Here is a 23371-nt window from a genome sequence, read left to right as displayed (position 1 = left end):
CCTAACTAGAAAAGGTGACTAGTATTTCAGCTCTGTCTCAGTGCTTAGTATACTGCAAAAATTTGTTGGTATTAAGAAGGAATTGGAAAAGAGGCCCGCATGCCATTCCTTAGAGTACTGCAAATTTGGGAATATTAAAAAAAAGTCAATTCTATATAAAGTCTAAAAGAAAAGGATATCCACATGAAACATCAGTTTTCGTGGGTCGAGCCTCTTATTCCAATCGGAATATATGCTTGTTTGGATTCAAATCGTTCGGAGCCGTGAGCTATTCCGAGAAATTGTTTTTATGAAGCTGTCGGTAGCTCAGTATTCAATGTCCTGTGCCTTACCTGGTTTTGGTGTTTCACCTTTTGATAATCATATTCCTTATGATCTGTTATGACAGACAAATGCTGTAACGCCAGTCAAAGTTTCGCCTTTGATCAGACAGAAGTGGCGACGCGGCATACCCTGTTACATTATATAGTCGAAAACCGTTTCTTGAAATATGAATAGCAGGGTAATATCTTGAATTTCTGCAAGAGTAAATGGCGGAATATCGCACCACCGATTCGCCTAAAGCCCGAGAGGTGTTTTAGATGAGCTTTGCCGCTTTGCCAAAGCCCTTAAAAACTTGCTGTGGAGGCATTAAAGCATCGCCTTCGCAAGTATGAAGACGTGAGCCTTCCAACCTACATTTATTGCTTGTAACTTACATTTATTAACCTATATTTATTCCAGGCAGTCGCTTAAAACCAGCTACCTTTGCAGCCAATGTAATTTCTTCGAGAACGTTCTCGGTTGACACAAAAACTACGATGTCAAGAGGAACCGACACAACGCAGGTCCAAAACCCCCGTCGACGCCAACACATGAGTTGTAACTTAAGTTTGTTAGTGGGTTTTCGAGCGCATAGCTTTTCGGTTCCGATATCTACTACACGTGTACGTCGAGATCCAACGTATGAGACATATGTTTATTAGGTCGAGGCTGTGGGTACGTGAAGTTCAAAAAATCTGTTGGAAGACCTGAACCCTGTTTGTGAAACGGGATCTGCCAGTTCCTTCAGTCCCTGCGACGTACCGACCCTACTTCCTTGCGGGCGTACCACACTAGCGCAGACTTTCTGAGGTGCCTCCTGAGTCTCTGCGCTACTTCATCCACAGGTCATTGCATTTGGGCTAGCCGACGCTTAGCTCCCAGTCAACTTCCTTGGTTTACTGCCTTCAAACTCAAGGGTCTTCGATCCGTCCGTCCTTCATTGGAATGCTTCCACCAAGTCGCGCGCGATTCTGTCCGTATCATCGCCGCCACCAAGACTCAAGGCGCTGATGATAGCTTCATCTTGGGTCGTGCGAAACTAGCTCTGTTACCCTGGATGCTCAAAGATAACTTGTTAAAATGTCACATATTTTGTATTAGTTCATTCCAGCCCACCTCATCTATGTATATTACTTATATTATAACCTCTTTCGCTCTGCATATGGTATTGTTAATCTATAATTTAACTTAGTTGGGTTAATTTATAATAATCTATAATTAAACTTGGTTGTTGGACATGTTTTCAAAAATTACGGTATCGCATACATTTCTGAAATTGGGCTTTGCAGACTTGGCGTTGTTACCTCGCTGTTCAGGCGAAGATGCGTTTCTTTGCGGAAATGGACGCTGTGTTAAAGCGGATTTACGGTGTAATAATCGCGATGATTGTGGGGACGAAAGCGATGAACAAGCATGTGGTAAGTGTCTCACATGAATTAATAAAAACAGTTTCAACAATTTTCAGCAATCGCACACTGGCTAGCTTACAGAGAGGGAAAATGATAACCATCTGTTGATTTCAGATGCTAAATTAGTCTTTTTTTTTTTTTAAACTAATCGCACATTATTGATTTATGATTTTGTACTGAAGATGGTTTTTGAGTGAAACAACATTATCCTTATATATGTTGACTATTATTTTTATCTTAAATTTTGTAGAATCCACCTTTATATGGGAAATTAATTAGCAAATTGTTGACGCGGCTATACGCAATCTGTTTGAAGGTCCCAGTGTAAAATATAATGAAGTAAAAATGATACAGGTATGCCTACACTAGACAGATATTAGTTTTAAGAAGTGAAAGACACTTCCTTAAAGCTGAATAATGTGCCTCTGTTGACCATTGTCAGAATTAATACTTTATACGTTGATGCCGTCAGATAAAATGTATATAATATCGTGAGTAAAAATGTGTATTCGTTTTAAGCTTTAGTGAGTTTTTCTATTTTACTGCTGGATTTAGTCTGCTACAAGGCAGATCCCTCCTGAAGTAATGCGCTTGTCCGTTGCATAGATACAGGAGTTCAATTTGAAAGACCTTACCAAAGATGGAAATATATAACATTAGAGTGCATAGCGTCCACGAAGATATATTAGTCCTCGCGTCTTTATAAAAACGTTTCATTTCCACTTTCCTTCACTTGTTGCTTGCTTATGACGCGCTGTTGATCCTACTTAATCCGTGTTCTGCAACGATATTGTGTTGCTTGAAATAACTTCTCAAAAATTGATGTTCCAGATGGAAGGCAAAGCATTTTCGGCGCCTTCCATACCGTGCGCTTCATCCAAACAGCCTAGTACATTTGCCGTGTACACGGTAACGAGGCTATCGATGAAAGGATTGCTCAAGAATGATTTGCCAAGTTTCAAAATGGTATCTTGAATCTAGAGAATGCCTCGCACTCTGACGAACCATCTAAATTGAAGGAATTTTTAAGAAAGGATGGTTGACAAACAACGCAAGTCTTTTGAGTTTATATAGAAACTCGAAAGTTCAGGTACCTCATAAACTCGCTGCACCTAAACGTCTCGCCTGGCATCGAGCGTAACGCGGTCACAATGATCGATTTTTGCACAGAGTCAATGGTGGCATGAAGTAATGCCTGTACGTGAGTACGAGCAACAGACCGGCCTGGATGGTTTAAGAAGGAAATTAAAGCCACCATCCAACAAGGTCTTCGTTAAAAAAAAGACATTCGTTGCGCCTGGTGGTACTGTAAACGCCCTATTCACTGGGACTAAAAGCGAAATATTTTAAGTGTACGTCCGGCAGCACCGTTAGGCACTCTATTAGACGGATGGCCCTTAGTACAAAACGAAGCGTCTACGCCCAAATTCTAACCGAAAAGTGGCTCTTCGGACCAGACAGTTGATCGGTAGGTATGTATATAGCCGCGTCAAGTCAACCAGATTATTCAAGAAAAAGACCCAACAAACTAAGTTGGGTCAGTCTGCTGCATGACAACGCAAGGTCACACATAGCATATATCGTCAAAGCTGCCCTCCTGAGCTTTAAATGGAAGATTCTACATATTCTATATTTTTTAGATCTTGCGCCGATGGATTTTCCATTCACTGGGCGATCGCTTTTATAGCGTTACCTTAAACGCGGATCAAGAACGTTAAATGTGGTTGGAAAACGTCTTCGAGATGAAGCCCGCTACCTTCTAGCCCGATAAAATACATTATTTAGTAGAAAGATAGAAGGAAGTCATGAACAACGATAGGGGATATACAACATAGTGATAATATATTGTTACACGACTAGGAAATTGTGTTTTCCATTCAGTAAAAAGCACGGGAGATCTCATTTCGACCCGATAATATCGATTGTTTGTGCCCAAAAGACAACTACTAGTTCAATCTTTGCTATGGGACATTTCTCTTTGAAAAGCGAGCCGGCTGTCTTAGTGTGGGATCGTTATATTAACAAAAGGACTGTTGGGCAAATCTGCATACGTATGCGACAAGTTCGCGTATGCCTTACATCACTCATACGTTAGCGCCTCAGGATTTGAATAATGTAAACACTTGTGCCCCTCGTTTAGTGGTCATCCAGCTCAAAGTGGAATTGGGAAAAGCAGCAGTGTATGAGGCACAATGCACTTGACGCAATTTTTGAGAAAAACTGTTGCAAAAGAAAAATAAACTTGAGATTGGTAAGCTCTCTAAAAATATTCAGCTCTAGTAAAGGCTAGTACTGATTCATCAGATAAGAAATTTTGAATTTGCTTCCGCACGGTACATGCTTATCTCAAACACTATTTCACATATTTATCAACTATATAATCCTTGCCACCGATGTCAAAGCAGTTCCCTTCGATAAGAATAATGCTTTCTGCTGTTCCAACGACCTCGTAAATTCAAAGATCTTGAAACAGGAATAAAATAATCTATTTGTGACAAAACAGAAGCTGTGCATGAATGCAAAAGAAGAGACAACTTTAGTACCCAAAAAAAAAAAAAAAAGTAAAAAAATAGTGCTGCTATCGAGATATGCACAAAAGGTGCTCTTGATGATATGATTCACTATTTTTAAACTATATTATATGCATTGTATTTGAATGGGGGGTCATCGATGTCGGTTAAAAACATTTACAAAGTTGCACATGGCATGGTGATGTACCACGACCAGCAATATTCAATGGTTGCCAAGATAAAAATTACGTAAATTGATGACGCATACGTTTTTCACGTGCGTCACTAATTGTATAAATACGAAGTAGGTATTTTTATATGCAATAATTTCCGTGGGCTTTTACTATTTGATGTTACATTATAAATATGGTCATGCACGAAACCGCAACAATAAACTTTTGAGCATACAAAGAGCACGTTGTAACGACAGTCTCGAAATGGAATAAAATAAAAAACAAACGAAAAAAAAAAACAATATTTAAGAGAAATTGCCTATAATTTATCCGTAAGCGAGGCAAGAACTGTCATATGAACATGAAAACAATGAGAACAAGATAATGCGCACAGAAACGCAGAAACAGACTATAGACCGAAGACTGTAATAATACTGCACCATAAACAAGCGGACGGTGTCTTGTAAATAAAATCTTGAAAAAAATTGAAAGTAACAATGCTTTTATCCCATTTGATTTATTATCCGGTAATGTTCAAAAGAAGAACATAATCAGGGGAAAGTGTCTATTCTTCGGTAGGATGTTGTGATTTTTACACTGAAGTGATAAAGCTTCGTAACCGCTTATGGCGGATCGGCGTCACGGTAAGTATATCATAAGTACTAGTGAAGTTTCGATAGATGGCGAGCTGTTGTGGCTTGAAAGCCGGCATGTCCACAGGCTATGATTTATCCAAGCCCTGGAAGTCAACATAACAACGTAAACTACGAATACCTTCATTCTGAGACACGTCATTCTATACATCCTCAAGGTACCTTACTGCTTAAGATGAACCTATACGATAATTAAATTTTCATAAAAAAGACAGAAACAATCTGATAAACGTCTTTTTAGGAGAATGCATTTTTTAGAAACAGAAGAATAAAGAAAAACGAGCTGGTTAGGTTTTATTTTTTCGTAATTCTATTGACGTTCGAGCAAATTAATAATAAATAAATAAATCTCAAAATTTACATTCTGGCACGTTTCAAGTGGACATGCACCTCAAATAGGCTACATTCAGCGATGATTTCCATATAAGATATTAGATTGGTTACCTGAACACGCTAAAGCACAAGCTAGAGGTGTACAAGAGTATGTAGAAAACGTATCGCTAAAAAATGATGGTGCACCATTTAGAAGCGAAGCTAGTGACTCATTCGAACATAAAGTAAACCTACCGGAAAATAAACACTTTATGAATTAATTCAAGCTAGACGGATCTTTCCTACAATGATATTAGGAAGCCCCACAGGGTCAAGGTGATGAAACCTAGTAAACACACGGAAAACTTAGAGAATCATATTCGCTCGTATGTCATGAATCACACTACGATGTTACGGCTTCTAACGATTCTATACATTGTTAGTAAATATCTGTAAAGAAAATGTCTATCTGCTACTAATCATATCTATTCCTATCGCATCTGGTAAAAGTTTCCGGTTCTTGAGAAAAAAAAAAAAAGTTATTGTTTTTCTAACATTTTAGATGGCGTTTCGCTTGAATACGTTTCGAAAGCAACATCATAACATTTAAATAAGTTAATTTGTAGAAAAAAACTCAAACGGCCACACTGAGAGATAGTAAGTAATAGCCTTGGTGTTGAAATGCTCTCAGTGTTACTTACTACCAACGTTCTAGTCAGTTCCATGTAGTTAAGTCGGATTCACCAGTAATAGATTGAAAAACAACATTCTATTAATAGATGGGATGCTATACGCTGATTATAATGAAAATACTAATGGAGTTATACTTTTATTTTCAAATTCAGATTTGTTTAAGGAGTTTGTAAAATATATAAGATCTTCAATTTTATGTTGATTTTTCAGTTGAGCATAATAAACAAACAAACATTACGTAATTGTATGGACATAGATTTGGGTGATAAACCAACGGTGCAAGTACGAGCCGAGACAAGCTGACTGCAACGAAACTGATTTCGCACGTGTATAAAACAACTTTTTATATTCTTACTGTATTTAGCTTATCTACACGAATTACTTATGCACACTAAAACTCTTCCCCCTTCCACTGCGACAAGGTATGCTAATGTTAATGGATACATAAGGAAGAAACTGCCGATTAGGCAGCTTTCGATGATTCCAAAACAAAAGGAAATATACGTGCCAAGCAAACGGTAACGCGTAAATACGGAACAATCATCGCACTACCCTGCGGACCTTTCTTTTAACGTAATCAAGTTACCTTAGACTTTCTTTGTGCACTCGAGGGCCCTTACCGCTCATATCGATAATTGAATTTTTCGTGTTTAGCGTCGAGCGTGTTCCCGTTTCCGGTACGCTTTTTCCTGTCAAGTGCTGCGATTGATCTCGGTAGTTCGGCGGCCTGTGGGTAGCTCAAACGGAGCAATAAGTTTTCGCTTAGCTGAAAAAAGCTAAAGGTCATTTTGAGACAAGGCAGTCCGTTGAAAAATAATGTGAGTCGAACACGAGCATAAAGAGAACGTAACAATCAATTGGATCAAAATAATTTTTCTTATATTCTGTTGGCAGCCAAAGGTTCAATATGCGGAAGTGACTACCGATATAAACCGAAACGCAGAGCTTGAGAGGAAGCATCAGACAGGAGGAGATGGTATCAGATATGCAATTGAGTACCGGCTCTGTGGCAACTGCGACCGGCAGCAAGGTGTCTATTGTAGAGTGAGCTTGATAGCAATCCGACTTCAAAACACTCGATGGATTACGCGTGAAATATTATTCTCTGAAGTTTCTCAAAACTCAAGTTAGAAAGAACTTCGAAAATTAACAATTGAATAATCCTTCGGATGTTGAATATTCTTCTATTATTGCTTTGACAATCCATCTAATGTTACTCGCTGAATTACTGGAAATAACAGTTAATAACGCGAGTGGGTCGTACAGGCTGTCGATCTTTTCGAGCAAGAATAAATGCATAAGAAAAGTAATTTTACATTGTATGTATTTTAATGAAGCGAGGCCAACTTAGCACGACAACCTATAACCTTGTACGTTTTTTTTTCTTTTAATTAACGAGTCGTTGAGTAATTCTGTAAAGGACACATGACAGCGACGCATACTTTCTAAAAGCTTTTTTTTTTTTTTTCCTGTCTTAGTCAAAAAATTAAAAAATACGCAAATGAACATTTGTTGTTAAAATAGCCATACTATAGCTACGTTCTCACGCACAAAAATAGAAAAGGTCGCATAGATTCAGCATCCTAAATGAATTAGTTTTTTTTACACGACGCGATAGGTGGAATCGTGAAAAATGAAGTATCATATGTAAAAAATGGGCAAAACCTATAGTACCCCTATATTTTATGCTAATATTTGTAGGTGGTGAATGTCTAGAAGGTGAGTTTCGTTGCGAGAGAGATGGCCTGTGTATTAACCTTGATTGGCGATGTGATGGTGACAGCGACTGTATCGATGGCTCAGACGAAAAACATTGCGGTAAGCAAAAAAATTAAGTTTCAACTTTCGTTATTTTATGTCAATGCAAAAATGAAAACAAAAAAAAAACACTACGCACAGGGTTAAAAATAATTTCACAGTCACTGCGTACTAAGCACATTTTATTTGATCAGTTAGGAATTTATATCATTTTGCGGAAAGGCTAATCATCGATCGAAATAAGCTATTTCCCAATTGCTCCTTGTTTGGCCGTAGTAAAAACTAATACACTACGAACCAATGTTGGCAAAGGTCAGTAAACACATATACTCTTATGATCTGTATATGTGACTGTTTTCTGTAGTAGCTCTTTCACTGGATGCGTAGGAATACTTGTAAGTATTATACATTTTGATAAACGTTTTTGTTAGAAAATGTTATTATATTGATTAGAAAACACGCGAAACATTCTCATTGGTCTAACTGCGTCGTGTAGATTTCACGAGCTTGGCTTGACGAAACGTCTTGTCTCGCTATTCTTTATAGTACGGCGCCTGTGAAACCGACAGGCTATTTGAAGCCTGCATTTATTGAGTATCGTAGACAAAAAAACGTTTATCCTCCTCGTAATAATGCTGTCGCGTGCGAAGCAACTCTCTGTAGTTACTTTTAGGAATGCGTTTCACTTTTGCCTTTATCTATGTGGACAAAACGTTTTAAATATCATGAATAGGCCTGCGAGGTGGGGCGCCTCTTGATACAGGACAAGCTAGCAGGCTCGAATAACAAAAAACGAAATGAACTGAACATAACAGCTCTATTCAAACGTGGGACTATTCAATATTGTTTTTATTTCGGAGGTATCCTGGGAATCACTATTATGCGTTAAGGCTAATAACTATACGCTTGTTACAAACACATTGTTTTGTCTGTGTTAATATTATGTTTATTACAGAACATGCCGAGTGTTCGCTAAATCAGTTCCAGTGTAGTAACGGACGATGTATTCAGAAAGAATGGAGATGCGATGGTGATTTCGATTGTCAAGACATGAGCGACGAGCAAAATTGCGGTATGTACACTATCGGCGCTAACATTTACTAACGGTTGGATATTTGCTAAGCTGTTTTTGAATGAGTGTATTCTCCATAAGAAAAGACTGTTCTATTTGTGCCTAGAGCATCAGTTAAGCAGAATTCATTTGTCTTCGTCAATCCTTAATTTTTAAGCTTCGCTTCAATTTAGCGTTGATGAATGAATGAATGAATGAATGAATGAATGGGAGAGGCTAAGCGGATGAGGGCAACATTTGAAGCGGCTCACTTGTTCCGATACTTTAAATTTTCGTTAGCTACCTCGAAATCAATATTGAACATTTCAATGAAGAAGCTTGTCTAGCTGTTCGACTGCCTTACGTACTACCACTTGTTGAAATATAGATTTGGGTACCGAAGTATTTGGTACTTAGATAGTTATCAACGCACGGACAACTTAGTATTCTCCCTTCGGGTTTAAATAGCCCTTAATATACGAAAGTATTTAAAAATGACTATTACAGGACGGGTGTTTGATCGGTTTATTAGTAACATAACACTCTTCTTTGGCGTTAATGCACTATCGTTTTATTATATATTACTAACAATTTGTACTGCATGCATGCATGCTACTATTTTAAAACCTCTTCTTAATAACAAAAAATTAATAAATCTCATTTATTTTTCACAGACATAATACGCTTGTACTGCTAAACAACCACGAGATTATTTGATCCATTTTGAGAGAAATGCGTGAAGGGTTTGCATCGAAGACTATAAGTCTTGAAATCTAGCACAATATCTTAAATTCGGCCTCAAAGTCAGCGTACCTAGCCCTCCTACGAAATTTAAAAAGGAGTCACTACGAGGATCCCAAGAGTTTCCTTTCTTTATCAAAAGTGCACGATGACAAGGACATCCCAGACAAATTCCACCCTTTGGTATACGATCAGATATTTTACTACTGTCCGAGATTTCCTCGTTAAGCGTACATAGAACATGGCGGGCACTCTCTGACACTGTAAACACTAAGAGACCTGAGCTACCTTTATGTACTAAATTGAGATCTACAACAAACTGGGCGTAGCAAGAAATTTAGGGTCAGAGTTTTATTTAGAACGTTTTGATATTTTCCCTCTTGAACATTGCTTGTACATATAAAACGCAGGTTAACATCTAATATGGCTACATATTTGCTATATAAGCTAATACGGCAGGCGTATTTTTCAACTGCGCTTAATCCTTTGTTAGGAGTACACGACATCAGTAATCCTAGAAATGACCTGACCTGCTAAGAAACCGTGCGCAGCTACCGCTTGCTGTCACTTTAGAAGATCACAAAGATCAGCACCAGATCCTCTTGCTAATTGTTAACTGTCAGGCTTCTGCATTTCTCATTCTGTTTGCAATTTACGCTCACCCTTGTTTAGAATACTGAACGGCTAGTTCATCGATTGCTCTGCGAGTACATGTATATATTAGGAGTCTAAGGATTTCGGGGATTTTAATAAAAATACAACTATGATTAGGAAACAGTATGGCATACATTGTCGATTAACATGCATGACATATGCTGGAACCTTTGAGTTCCTCTCCGTTGTTAGTTATTATAACCATAAACATAATACTCCAGTGTAAAAAGTGAAAACCTCTTTAATAAATGAAACATGAACAGGGGAGGTGTACTACCAGCAGCAGATACACTTCAATACATGTTTGCGAGATGAAGTGAACGGCAGCGCCGCCTCTGAGAGCAAAAGATCCCCGATCCTAATCTGGTTAGCCACGCGCAAAATGGTACGATCTTACGCTTGCAAATCTTTTACTGATACAACTTAGCATTACTTGCGTTTTAGACACGCAGAGCCATAATACAGTCAATGACGAGATTTGGACTCCGGCTTTGAGTGAACAACACGTCTCCTGCTCCGATCGGCGGTGCGTAGGCCGACAAACGAAAAGGTCAAAAAAGAGAAACCATTGGTGCTTCAATGGTAACAACAATATCGCCTATCGCCAAATGTGTAACAAAACCCTCGAAACACGGTCACAAATACCAACAGTAACTTAGCCAAACAACTCGTCACACGAGAGGCTGTACTGAAACATTTTAACGAATTTACTGCAGTAGTGTTTTTGTCAGTGTTTGCAAAGAAGAAGTACGTGTTTAACAGCAGGCATCGGTTACCACGGTCGTCAATGTACGAGCTGCACCAGCGTTTCCTTGATAGACTTGCAATGCCGTTCCGTTAGTCTATCCAATGTTCATATGAATATGCATCAAGGCAATAGCGGTACCACAATAACAAAAAGCACAGCATAATGAGTAACTGCAATTACTGATGGTGTAGTCAGATAAGGATAAATTGCCCTCGAGAAATTTTGAATATTACGTGTACAGTTCTTATTTTACACTGCATTATAGGTTTTTTTTTTTTTTTTTTTATTGGCAATAACGTATACCGTCGATTTTGAGATGGACGTTTTTAATCTTGCAGCAGATCTTCGTCCGGCGCAAAGAGAATAGCTAATAGCTCAGATTATGAAAACAATGCATCGTTTTCCCTAGTGAAAGTTTTGCTTTAAAGGGAACAGGTTCTTGTTTAATGAAGTCGGTTTCAATTTAGGTGCCATACCTCATCTGTATACGCTGAGCGTCAAAGGTTTCTGTCTATTCTATGTACGAGATTCGAAGCAAAACTCTTGACCATCATTGAGCAACTACTTAAAGCCGCTATAGAGCCGTAATCCCGGTGTTTTGTTTTTTCATGTTAACTCGTGTTTGAAAGCATTGGAATTTGAGATCATGGAAGAACACTTACACAGATGTACTGCCACCACCACCAAAAAAGACACGCCGTAAATCTAAAAAACATTACTACGATGTAAAGAATTTATATAATATATGAGATGTGCAATAGCAACCGTTATTTCACTGATTCCTGCAAGTTTCTTCTGACACAATAAGGCTGAAATATGTAGTACTAAATCTGAGCAATCTTTACTGTTTCCTTTAAAGATAAGGACATTCATCGCATGAACACAGAACAACATGGTCGGTCCGTACACCATTATGCCATATTTAAATCACTATTATAATGTTTTTGATATTATTATTCCGCACAATGATCCCATCTACGACGACTAACTCATCAGTAGATCAGTATAAAAATCATACTAAGGTACTAGTATTCGTGACTCAAGTGTGAAATGTAACAGCTCATAGGGAGGCCTGAATAATGATTTTATTCCTGCCGCTGAAGTACCCGGCATCATGCCGGTATGGTATGTTTTTTTAAGACGCAAAACATTGTTCGACAATCTTAAGTCACTTTGCATTAGAGATTTATTGTTTTATGTAAATCGCTGAGTAATTACCATTTGCAGTTCGTTAATTCTATAGTCCTGTAAAAAAAAAGATCCAAATCGAAATGCGAAATGACGACAATGTCGTATTTTGTCATTATATCCGCTATTATCATGCACAGTATTAGTGTTACACATGGCAAGCTGGAAGAACCACATATAGAGCGTCTTCGAGAATCGAAAAACAGTGTACTCTATATGAGGACAACACCTGCACAGAAGGCACGCTATTCCATATATCTATCGCCATGACGGACGCCTAACTTGGGTGTCTCTGCGTTTCCACTCGCATCATGCCAGCCAACATACGTTACCCCGTAAAAATACCCATGATTGCTCGCAAATAACAACAGTATTTAAAAAAATGCCTTTTGTGCAGTCTCAGTGCATTTGTACTGCCGTTCTATCATTTCGAGTCACATTAGCAGACCCATGTTTAATGCTTAAATCTATTAACTTAACGTTGTGTGCATTTCTATAGTTTCCATTAATTTAATACCACGGAATCACTAGCGGATACAGCGTATTTAAAGCGCCAAGATCAGGCTACTAAAGAAATAGAGACAACAGAGCTATGCCATCATACCTAGCGTTTCCTTCGGAAAAACGCTTGTTGTAGTTTCCGTTTGATGTCCAAGATATCACTGCTAATCAATTAATAAAAATACCAGCCACCTTCTAGTGGTCCAAAGAGCTTGATTGAGGGCCTATGGGAACTTCAGGCTGCCGACTCTGTGGTTAGTCTTAAGAACACGTGTGGTACAGACAGATCACAAGGCTGTGCCGATTTGGTCGGCTGGAACGGCAATAGCATGAGGAGAAGATCAAAAGCTCACTAGGGGGCTTTTTCTGGAGAAGCCTGGGGGTAGATCAGGGAGACCCGAGGAAGGACAAAGGGCTAGCAGTAGCAGAATGAGCAAGTGAAAATTAACGTTCACGACCCCTAAATCGTGTCTGTGTGCGGAAAGAGGCAAGCAAAGAACGAGATCTATAAGGCCTGTATACTCATTGGAAAAAGAACGAGCGTTTTCCTTTGCTCACCGTCCTGCACTATTTGCGATTACTGCACTTCGTTGGTTCTCCCTGAACGCCTATAGAAGCAACAAGCGCAGGAAAAAGTGCCAATGAATGTAAATAAGGGCAAGAATTCCTCCCCACTTGACACTGGTTCACGACAATATTCCTTTGGATCGACGTATTTTAAATAATCGGACACCGTTCTAACTGCCCTTTTTAATATAGAATATAATGGAATCTATTACGGCATTATTGTATAGGGCTTAAATTTTTCTCAGATCCAACAACAAATAGCATACGCCGGTGCTAGGTATCATACTAAGTCGCAAGATTTCGTCGGCGCTTGTCGTGCAGTTGAAGTCAATGGTCATTTATACTCATTACATTATACCCATCGCTCTTACAACTCAAGTGATATTACCTTCAACAGTTTAATTTCCTAGTAGCATCTGTTTGTCAAGCTCGTCCCAAAATTAGCGTGTTCGATTTGTTCTGCTTCTAAAGTAGAACGCACAACAACTCGAGTGCAGAAAAATATTTCTATAATGATCTGTTGCAAATTTCTTAAAGCCCTCCGCCCTAACCCTTATGCCGTCAAAGCTAAACAGTTCTAAACATTTCTTAATTAATATCAGTGTATTACAAGACCTGTAATTAATTTTGTTTTCGTTTAGACAGTCATCGGCTGTCAGAATGTCGAGCGATAGACCAGCAATTTGATGGAAAGCTACCGTTCGATTTATCTTCACTACTTAAATAGGGAGTCGATTACGGTTACACTTCGCACAGACACTTCTCGTTGACGAATCTAACACCGAGGTTTTTGGCTGAACAAGTTCAAAGAGACTGGCGTATTTGCGGGCAAAGTGAGGCCAGAAAGAGCCTGAATCGGACGGAACGTTTAAATGCCGATCCAATCATTACCTGTTGAAGGCACGAGCGACCTCTTTGATTTATGATTCAGAAGAATTGATCAAACTCATTGTCAGTTGAATAGCTGTGTAAATAAAATGGGGGTTCTGGATGCAGATAATCTTTCGTTTTAACAAGATAGAGCAACTTGCCATGCTGCACGAGAAATGATCGACCTGCTTGAAACTACGCTTCCAGGCCAGCTGACCTTGTAGCCCAATGGTGACATTAAGTGGCCGTCCCGGTCTTCGGAGTCAAATTCCCTCACTTTTTTGCTAGAGGGCGTAAGGGTGTAGAAGGAAAGGATAATGTAGCGAAAACAATCCACGACGTGAAACAGCGTATTCTTGAAATTATTGATGCGAAAGTATAGGGGAGTCGTAGTTCGAAATTACGAATCGGGTTGTGTAAACGCTTTTTACGTATAACGTGAATCAAACGTTCTGAGCTGGACTAACATAATGAATCGAATACGAATTTTTCATTGCTAAGGTATTGAAACAAAAAGCATGGCTTTGATTCACCTCTTGCCAACGATATGTTGTCTCAGCAACGGTGTATCTATTAAACTTTACTAACATTGGCTACCTCCGATTTACTCAATCGTTCGATTACAACTATTTTACTGCAGGAAAATTTTTATCTTGTTTCCGCTTTGAGATTTAAATACTGCGGTAACTTTTGCTGCAATTTTTTTCTGTCCCAACTACGTTAAACGCTTTTTCGGTCAACAGAGTTTAAACATAGATGTTTCACGTCGCCTACGTAATAATTCTAAAGAAGTTGAACAGCATTAGAGTCTATGAATTAGGCTGGCTGATGTATTGAAGTAAATGAAATATCAGCCATTTATAATACGGTTCGCGCATTTGCTTAATTGTATGGACACGCTAGAGAGCAGGGCAATCACGCAAAGCGGCTAGAGTGCAATAGCTAATCGTAACACAGGCCTACCAGTGACAGACGAAGGATTTTATATCTATCTACTGGTGCACCCGTTTATTGTCGCTCTAATTAATGATTCCTTGATGCTAGGCCCAGCCTAGAGGTCAGCTCCGGCCTAATGTGAACTATAGCTCAGGTATAAGCTAAGAATGTTCATGTTATAATTAGCCTGCTCCGCCGATCCCGTTACCCTTCTGCTGTCATCTAGTTAACCCATTGCAATGCTCCTATAGACCTGTTTTGTTGTCATCAGCTTGCTCTAGACCCATTTATTTGCTTCGTGTTATGCCTAATTGAATATAAACTATTGCTCGATCGCTGACAGATCATTACAAATGACCCTTTGGAGTTTTTATGCTGTACTGACTTCGTTACTCTGTTGCAGCAACCAAAATTTAGTTCCTTCTATTAGTTAATTATTTTGAGTCAATGATCTTCCCTACCTTGGTAAAGCTATCTTGTTGTCTGATTGATTGATTTGCTGCACTAATCCCATTATCCTGTTGAAGAAATCGCGCTTTCATATTAGAATCTCCCAATAACCTCGTTAATTCGCTGCAATTCAGATATAAAGTTAACTTCTTCTGGCGCCGGTTTGACCTTAACAAATCAAACTTCTTGCCCTGTTTCAGTGAAATTTGTTCGCCCGTATGAACGTGTTTTTTTTTTTGTTAATATGGATACTTCGTTACACTTACGTGTTTTCTTAATTTAATCAATTCACCCTTCACCTTTCATAGCGACATACAATTCATAAATTCCCAACAGATTCCGATTAGTGTCGAACTTACCGTTCTAGTTACAATCACACTACTATTATCTTGACTGAGTCAATGGTTCTTGTTGCACGCTTATATTGTTACTTGGTTCTAGAGACTGGTTACCCCCAACAGCTTTGTCACAATACCCAATTATACGGATCCCGTTTCTCTGTAAATTAGAGTGACAATACTGCTACTTTGTCGCAGTTACCTTACTAACTTATTCTAATATGAACAAATTTGGCTTGCTATTCCGATGCAATGATTTTCTTATCCTGTCATTATGATTCCATTACCCTCGCCTGTTATTTTTCTAAGGTGATCCCGCCTTTCTAATAAAATTTCCCGGTTACCCCGTTACTTGCAATTAGCCAATCTATCCCGATTGTTCTGTTACAATTAATCCACTACCGCGTTGCAGACATTTTTCTGTTCAAGGAGATAGCTGTCTTTCACTTCACAATGGCCAACCAGAGCTCAAACGAATTTTGCAACAATAGTAAATAATGCTAACCCTGGCTTTGACGAAATGTTCGTCTGTTGTTGAAGTCTTACCTGCTTCAAAGCTTCGTTTCGGTTGTAGTAGTCGTCTGCTTTCCTGGTGTAGTCAATTTACTAATTTTCAAGTGATTCTCTTATTTTAGCCCAACCTAAACCGCGTTAGAATTACGGTACTGCCATTCTTAGACCAGTTTCCTATGAGACTGTTTCAAAAGCTTTAGTCCCGTCCTCCCACTGCAGTCCATTACAATACGCTTGTTATGAATGTGTTTTTATAGTGGAAAAAAGAATTGAACTCAACATAAAAATAACCGATATAAACCCGAATAAATTCTACTCAGTCTGCATAACGTTGACCTATAGTGTGCCACTGAGACATGGCCTAACCTAGAATCTAACTCTGCTCAGACCTGCATGGCTGCCCCCGGCCCGCTATTATGTGGAAAAAGTATTGATAAAATGTCCGGCTTTTGCCGACTACAAACGTAGCCGTGGCTGGACTTCTGGCACCGCATTCGCCTGCTTTTCTGCTATTTATGATCCCAATTTCCGAGCGCTCTGTGTTCGACTCGCATGTTGAAGAGCTGTTCTTTTTCATTTCCAGTCGCATCTCGTTCTTTCCGCAAACGAATATAGAGTAGATATATATGGTAGGTATATATATAACGAATATGGAAGGAGCTGCATTGTGTTTTGCGCTAAAAACGAAAACGTAAAAAGATTTCAGCGATGAAAAACGCTAAAAAACGAGGGCGTCACTGAGGTTTTCTCCTATGATTTCGTTCAAAAGCCGTTTTAAAGATTGGGAAAACCGGCGGCAAACGTGTGTTGAATCTGGTGGGGATTACCTATGAAGGAATAAGTGAGATTTGGACCATTGCAACGTGTACAGTTTGTAAAGAATCAACACGGTACTTGTTTTGACATAGTAACTAGTAAGCTCTTCTCTCACGGAAGCGTATTTATTTACTTTTCATTTACCAGTCGTATTTAGTCTATGTTTTCGAATTCCAAATCGGGATATTTGACAAATTATTAACCACTCCAGCAGAAAATGTTGTGTAAAAATGATGTTGTCAACTGTGTTGAAAACGATGAACCTGTGACACAATCTGTATATTTGACTTTTTTTTTTTTATCGCGGTGAAATATTAAAAAAATAGCTAGCGGTCCTGGATAGCCCAGCTTTTGAAACTTGAATAATGACAAAAATCCAGGGATGTGAGTGAATAGCACTAAACTTTCTACGCGTGTACAAAAAATCTAAACGTTTCGTAGTATTAAATATTAAAATCAACGCTCCCTTAGTAAAAAAGCGGCATGGCCTATTTGGCCACTGTCCTATATAGCCCCACCTTCTTCATTTGTCATATATATATATATATATATATATATAAGATAAATGGAACCATAATAGGAAAGATTAATGTTAGGTAGATAAGGTAATGATATCTATGTTGGTCAAATGTAACTCCACTCGGGAGGAGATTAATGGATTAACATGGAATGTTTCCTTCCATCTAAATCTGTACAATTCGGACCATCCCTTTTTTTTTTTTCTTAGAGATATAACTCACGTTTTCAGTAGTACGGGAATAGCTGAATTGGTTTCGCAACTACTTGGCTCGAGAGACATTATGGTCTATAACTTGTAGTTTTTCTTTAGCGTTTGGCACGAGCTGAGTCACTCAGTATGGAAGCGGTTTGCTGTTAAGGCTGCCGCTGTTAAGCCTAAGGAAGGGATTTAAAAATGAGCGTGTTTCGGTCGAAAATTTATTTATTTATTCGGTCGAAATTTTATTGCTGGTCTCATATAATAGCGAATTGATAGCACCTACCTAACATGATTTAGTTTTGTGGAAATGTGTACTGTTCCAGTATGACGGTTAGTAGTCTAGTAGTATGGAAATAAGCAAAAAACAAATTTCCAGTTAAGCTTGACTTATTCTGGGTCATTTTTATATCGAGAGATAAGTATGGGTTACATTAATGCTGCTGGACACCTTATGTGCTTAAAAGGAGATAGAAATAACAGTTTTTAAGCTAGCAGATTCCTCTGATGGGTCTGATCTAAAAGTCGAACAAGAAATTCCAGCTACAAGGCTGATGTCGCTTCCATTTCGCCACTGTGTTAATTTACCTTTTGAAACTTTTAAATGGCGAATTACTATATGGAGACAAATTATACTGAGAGAAGATGGCCTCCTTTACGAGACTGTGTCTGAAATATTATACACATATCAAAATACATCTGAGTTTAAAAGATACGAATTTTGACTAAATAAATTACTGTTCTTATTTGAAGGCGTATCCGGCGTAACGTCTCACAACAAAGCCCGCATTGCGGCGTAAAGTCATACTTAAGAAATTGTTTGACGACGAAAAAAATGTTTTATACAAATATACGTGTCGCTCGTCTTACGTGTCAACGGCATGCGCACCGCTAGCGTACTGCTATACTATTATAGTCCAGCATATTATAACTATAATAAATATGCTGTGTGCTTTATTCATTTATATCATATATTTATTAATTATTTCTGCCAAGTGTGGTTGTCAACGGACCATATTCACCAACATCCTATTTTTCCAGCATTGATGACTAAAATAGCAAATGCAGATGTAGTTGGGACGAGACAATCGGAAAAATCCGATTTTCATCAGATTCACCGTACTGATCATAGATTTGCCGTCGTTTTCGGTCATACGAAAATCCATTATCATATAGATTTTATTTTATGGCCTTATTCGATGACCATGCAGTCGATCTAATTTCCCTCCTAACAGAATCTCCGATCTATTTTTGCTTTGCCGAAATTGCAACGCTACAATGTTTGGGGGCAGCGTAATGACAACAATCGACGATTGCAAGAAATGCTACACTTTAGTACGGTCCTTTTCTGAAAAGATGTATGAAAACTCATATTATACTCATCAGCATCCTCCTGATCAGCAATCCGATTTCCTATCTATCAATACGTATACAAAAATATGTGCGTTTCGCAATTAATTCACAGTAAAGCTCAATTAGTCTCCCCCAGTAGGAAATTGTCGAGGCAATTATGTATTGCTTTTTTTTTTCTAGCTCGTTAGGTTTCAGCAAAAAAAAAACAGACGCAAATGGTCGGTTTACCCAGTTCTGTAAGATGGCATTTATTGTCGCTTGACAACAAAACAGAAGTAAGAAAGCATATTAAAGAATCAATTTTACCCAGTCACAGTTATGATCCTTCCACTAACCCGTTACGCATTAGTGGTGTTTCTTGTTGGTCTGATTGAGTTGTCCCGACTGCGGCTTGACAATAGAAAAGCAGGACAGGACCTAATGGTGCCACGCGATCGCAATCGTGGTTTCTAGTCCACGTGATCGCTACGCGAAACAATAGTCGGGCAACAGCTTAATAAATGCCCCCGTAGTATCACAGCTTTCCGAAGTGTTCGCAGTCGCATTTCTACATTAAGCTATGCAGTTCGGCGACTTTAAACGACACTTGAGCGGCCATTGTAGCTCTAGCAAGCAATGACATGTCCACGTTTCTTTCGCTTGTGTAACTTTGTAGATATTGCAGATGAAAGTGGCGGGTATGTTGAAAGAGTACCAACGCTTATAAAAGACATATAAGGTTGATGTAACCTTCAAGTCAGTACATTCAAGACAAGATCGTAGATCTATCCAACATGAAAATCTCTTATTTTATCCACATGTATACCATCAGCAGCGTGCTATACAACTGCTCAAGACATAACTACTAAAGTAGCGCTGCCGTACGTTAGGACAGACCATTAGGTAGTAATTAGCTAGAGTCAATGAAAAATGTATTGTTAAGTTGAAACTAACCATAGCATCCAATATGAACCCGATTTTTAAATGTGTTTGCCACTAGACGTCTTGCTTTACGCCGATAAGTCAAAACGAGACTTCAAAGCAACTTTATATAGTTCTAAGTTAATCGCACAGTTTGAAATTGCAAGCAGTAGCACTTTGGGGGTTAGGTGATGGTCTTTTAATGCGCGACTGATTATCAGCTTGTACCGTCTGTATGTTGTATACTGAACTGCACCGCTGTATTACGGGGGTTAGCTAGAAAAAGGGTCACAGTAGCACCATGTTTTCTTCACTCTCTACCGAAAACCATGGGCAAGCGTACATTGCCTCATGTTAACCCTGAGGCGGAGTGTTACATACGATATGCCTTTCCATCGGACGTTAGTTCTATCCATAAGTTAGATATGGACCAGCAATGCCTGTGCCCTTTATGGCTGACAACCCGTTTGTTGCAATGGTTAACGTCCCACGAGCGACTTGTTTTTAAGATTATACCTGCCACTATGAAAATGTTGGTTCGTGTACACACGGTGACAGTCACTACTTTTTCCATATTAACTGGGATAAGGAAACAATATTTTTAACTTAAACTCCTTTTCCTTACCATTAAGGTAACGTATTGTACGTATCAATTAAGCATTTAAGGTGTAGAACGAGCACTAATTTTAACTTATCGTGTGTGCAAGCAATATGTGCACGGTGATAAGATTAACGTATATAACTAGTGATTTTGTCCAGGTACATGTAGGCTTAGCAGCAATATGCTGTTGAGAACAGGTATCAACAACATGATTGTTGCTCATATTCCGCCTCTGTCATCATGAGTTCGCCTTTTCTTTTTCTCGTAGAGACTGGTTTTCTTTTAATACTAAGCACGCTACGACAAAAGGCCCCCTTAAATGTCTCCTAAATTATCTCGAACACTTTATATACACACCAGAACTGGGTGTATACTAGAAAACTGTGTTGAGCATATGAGCCATGGTGGCTTAGAGGCGTGGCGGAAAGCGCTCAGAAGATGATACGTAATCCGTAGAATGCATAGATGCAGGCCGTGCATAGTAAACTGAAGTAGATAGTGGTTGTCTTGGTGTGGACCCTTTCTTTGATATGGAGAGTGAACGAAAAATCCGTCATGGATAGGTCTACATTCTGCTAACGAAGATTTGATATCATTTTAACGTTAGCTTTAAAACAAAAAAAGGTTATTTGCTGGGCACTTCTTACCAGAAATTCATTGATTTCGTTCTTAGGGCATGAAATAGTAGGTCGTTCGTGAATAAATAACTCTCTAAGTAACGGTTGGATGTACTACCCAGTTTTGTAGTAGAGCACGAGGCCGTCCTTGTAAACCAAGATGAGTGCGTCTTTGACACTTCTTATCAGTGCGAAAAAGATCGGAAAGCTGGCCGGAAGCACCAAGAGATAAGATTGCCTTTCTAGGCCAACCCGGTCATCTGAGGTTGTGATCTGTGTTCTCTTGCTGAGATGGTAGCTAGCAGCTATAATAGGATCTTAGGAATACACGTATAGTCTAGTTTCTCTAATAAACTTACACGATCAGGTATAGATTGTTGATTTCAAATCAACTAGTACTGTATATTGAGAAAATGCGGCACACAGGGATTTGGATCTTGTTCAATACAATTGTATGTGCAGCTCTCAAAGCTATGCTGTGAACCCGTGAATTGGAATAACATGGCTTGATATAAGTTATATCGGCATAAAAGGCTATCTTTAGGGTAAAAATTTCCAGAGGCAGGGCCAGCGGTTCTTCTTTGAGGACTACGGAATTGATAAACAAATTAGCAATGGTTATACATCGGGATAGATCTTTTTGCACACTTTAACCTTGCTTTGACTGTCACTTTTGTTGTTACCTCGTGACTCTGCTTAACAAAGAAATACTCGATTCATATATATTGTTAAAGCACTAGGCAAAAAAGACCGCAAGCTAAGCACTTGTGGGTAAAACGGTGCGCTTCGTGAAAATTATGAAATAAATTGGCATGGATCGCTTTTGTTTACTGAATGATGCCTACATCCGTGTTATTGTTATAATTATTTACTAATCTAGTAAAACTGTCGTAAACTAGGAAAAGTGGCCTGCGTATGCTTTCGGTATCGGTGTGACCTTTCTACTATCTATCAAGGGCGCGTATAATCATCATTTTTGGAATAGCTAATCTCAAAAACCTCGCCACTAAGTAGATAGTCCTTGTTTGCTTATCATGTATTTTTCAGAAGACTAGTTTCTTAACGCACCTATATAGGACATGTCATAATTTCTATAAGTTGAAAAACCATGCTGGTAAATTTCAAAGATCATTCATGAGAATCATAAGTTTTCAACGCCCGATTTTCTGGTGTTATTTCGCAATTGATTTTCCGTGCTTTTATTTATTGCTTCCATGGTCTAGATGTGTTTCGAGGTCAAATTTAACAATTTGAGTATCAAATTAAAAGAAAATCTTCACTCTAACTTTCAATGTATTATTTCTTTTAATAAGAATTTCGGTCTTTCCTTTCGAAGGATTATTTGAAGCTTCAGCAGAACGGGCCACCTGAAAGTATACACTAACTAAGAATCATGGTGGTAGACTTTCACGTGATCAAAAATAACCAGGAACGCTTAGAGTGCACTCAGTAGCACGTCGCGACCAAGACTGAATATCACATGCCTTGCAGCGCATGAAATTGGTCTAACGTAATTAGCCAATGTTACGATTTACTAGGGACACCCCTGCCAATATATCTTACACCTGAAGTCGTGTGCTATGTAGAAAAAAAAATGTATACCTTATTTGATCGCTTATTTAAATTTCGTGGAAGTACCTAAAAAAAAACATCATTTTCTGTTCATTGGTGCGTTAGGTCACATCGGTTGTGTTCCTGGACAATTTCGATGTCTCGATGGCAGTTGTATACCGGAAAAAAATGTCTGCGATGGAGAACCACATTGTCCTGATCGTTCAGACGAATCGGCCAACACCACCTGCCGTAAGTGATCCGTGCAACACCGATTTTTTTTTTACAAGAGAAAAACAGCGAGTTGCCCAAATAGATCGCCATTCAATTCTAAAATCATAATCGAGTAACACAATAGATATCTGTAGTGCCTTCTGTGTTCGTACGTCTACATGTTTAATGTACATATTATGTACACGGAATCAGCTTTTGAGAGTCCAACACATTGCC

General features: G+C 38.7%; 1 protein-coding gene across 1 annotated transcript in view; it reads left to right on the top strand.

Annotated features, from left to right (window-relative positions):
• Positions 1-23371, top strand: part of Lrp4 (LDL receptor related protein 4) — a 152757-nt gene that overhangs the window by 60499 nt on the left and 68887 nt on the right. Inside the window, exons 5-8 of the mRNA XM_086973652.1 lie at positions 1593-1721; positions 7755-7871; positions 8767-8883; positions 23048-23173. Of these exons, the coding sequence (XP_086829778.1) occupies positions 1593-1721; positions 7755-7871; positions 8767-8883; positions 23048-23173 (489 nt within the window). The remainder of the gene's footprint in view (positions 1-1592; positions 1722-7754; positions 7872-8766; positions 8884-23047; positions 23174-23371) is intronic.

The sequence above is a fragment of the Varroa jacobsoni genome, unplaced genomic scaffold, assembly GCF_002532875.2.
Source record: "Varroa jacobsoni isolate VJ856 unplaced genomic scaffold, vjacob_1.0 scaffold_232, whole genome shotgun sequence".
Lineage (NCBI taxonomy): Eukaryota > Metazoa > Arthropoda > Arachnida > Mesostigmata > Varroidae > Varroa > Varroa jacobsoni.
This window is presented reverse-complemented; position numbering and strand designations above follow the sequence as displayed.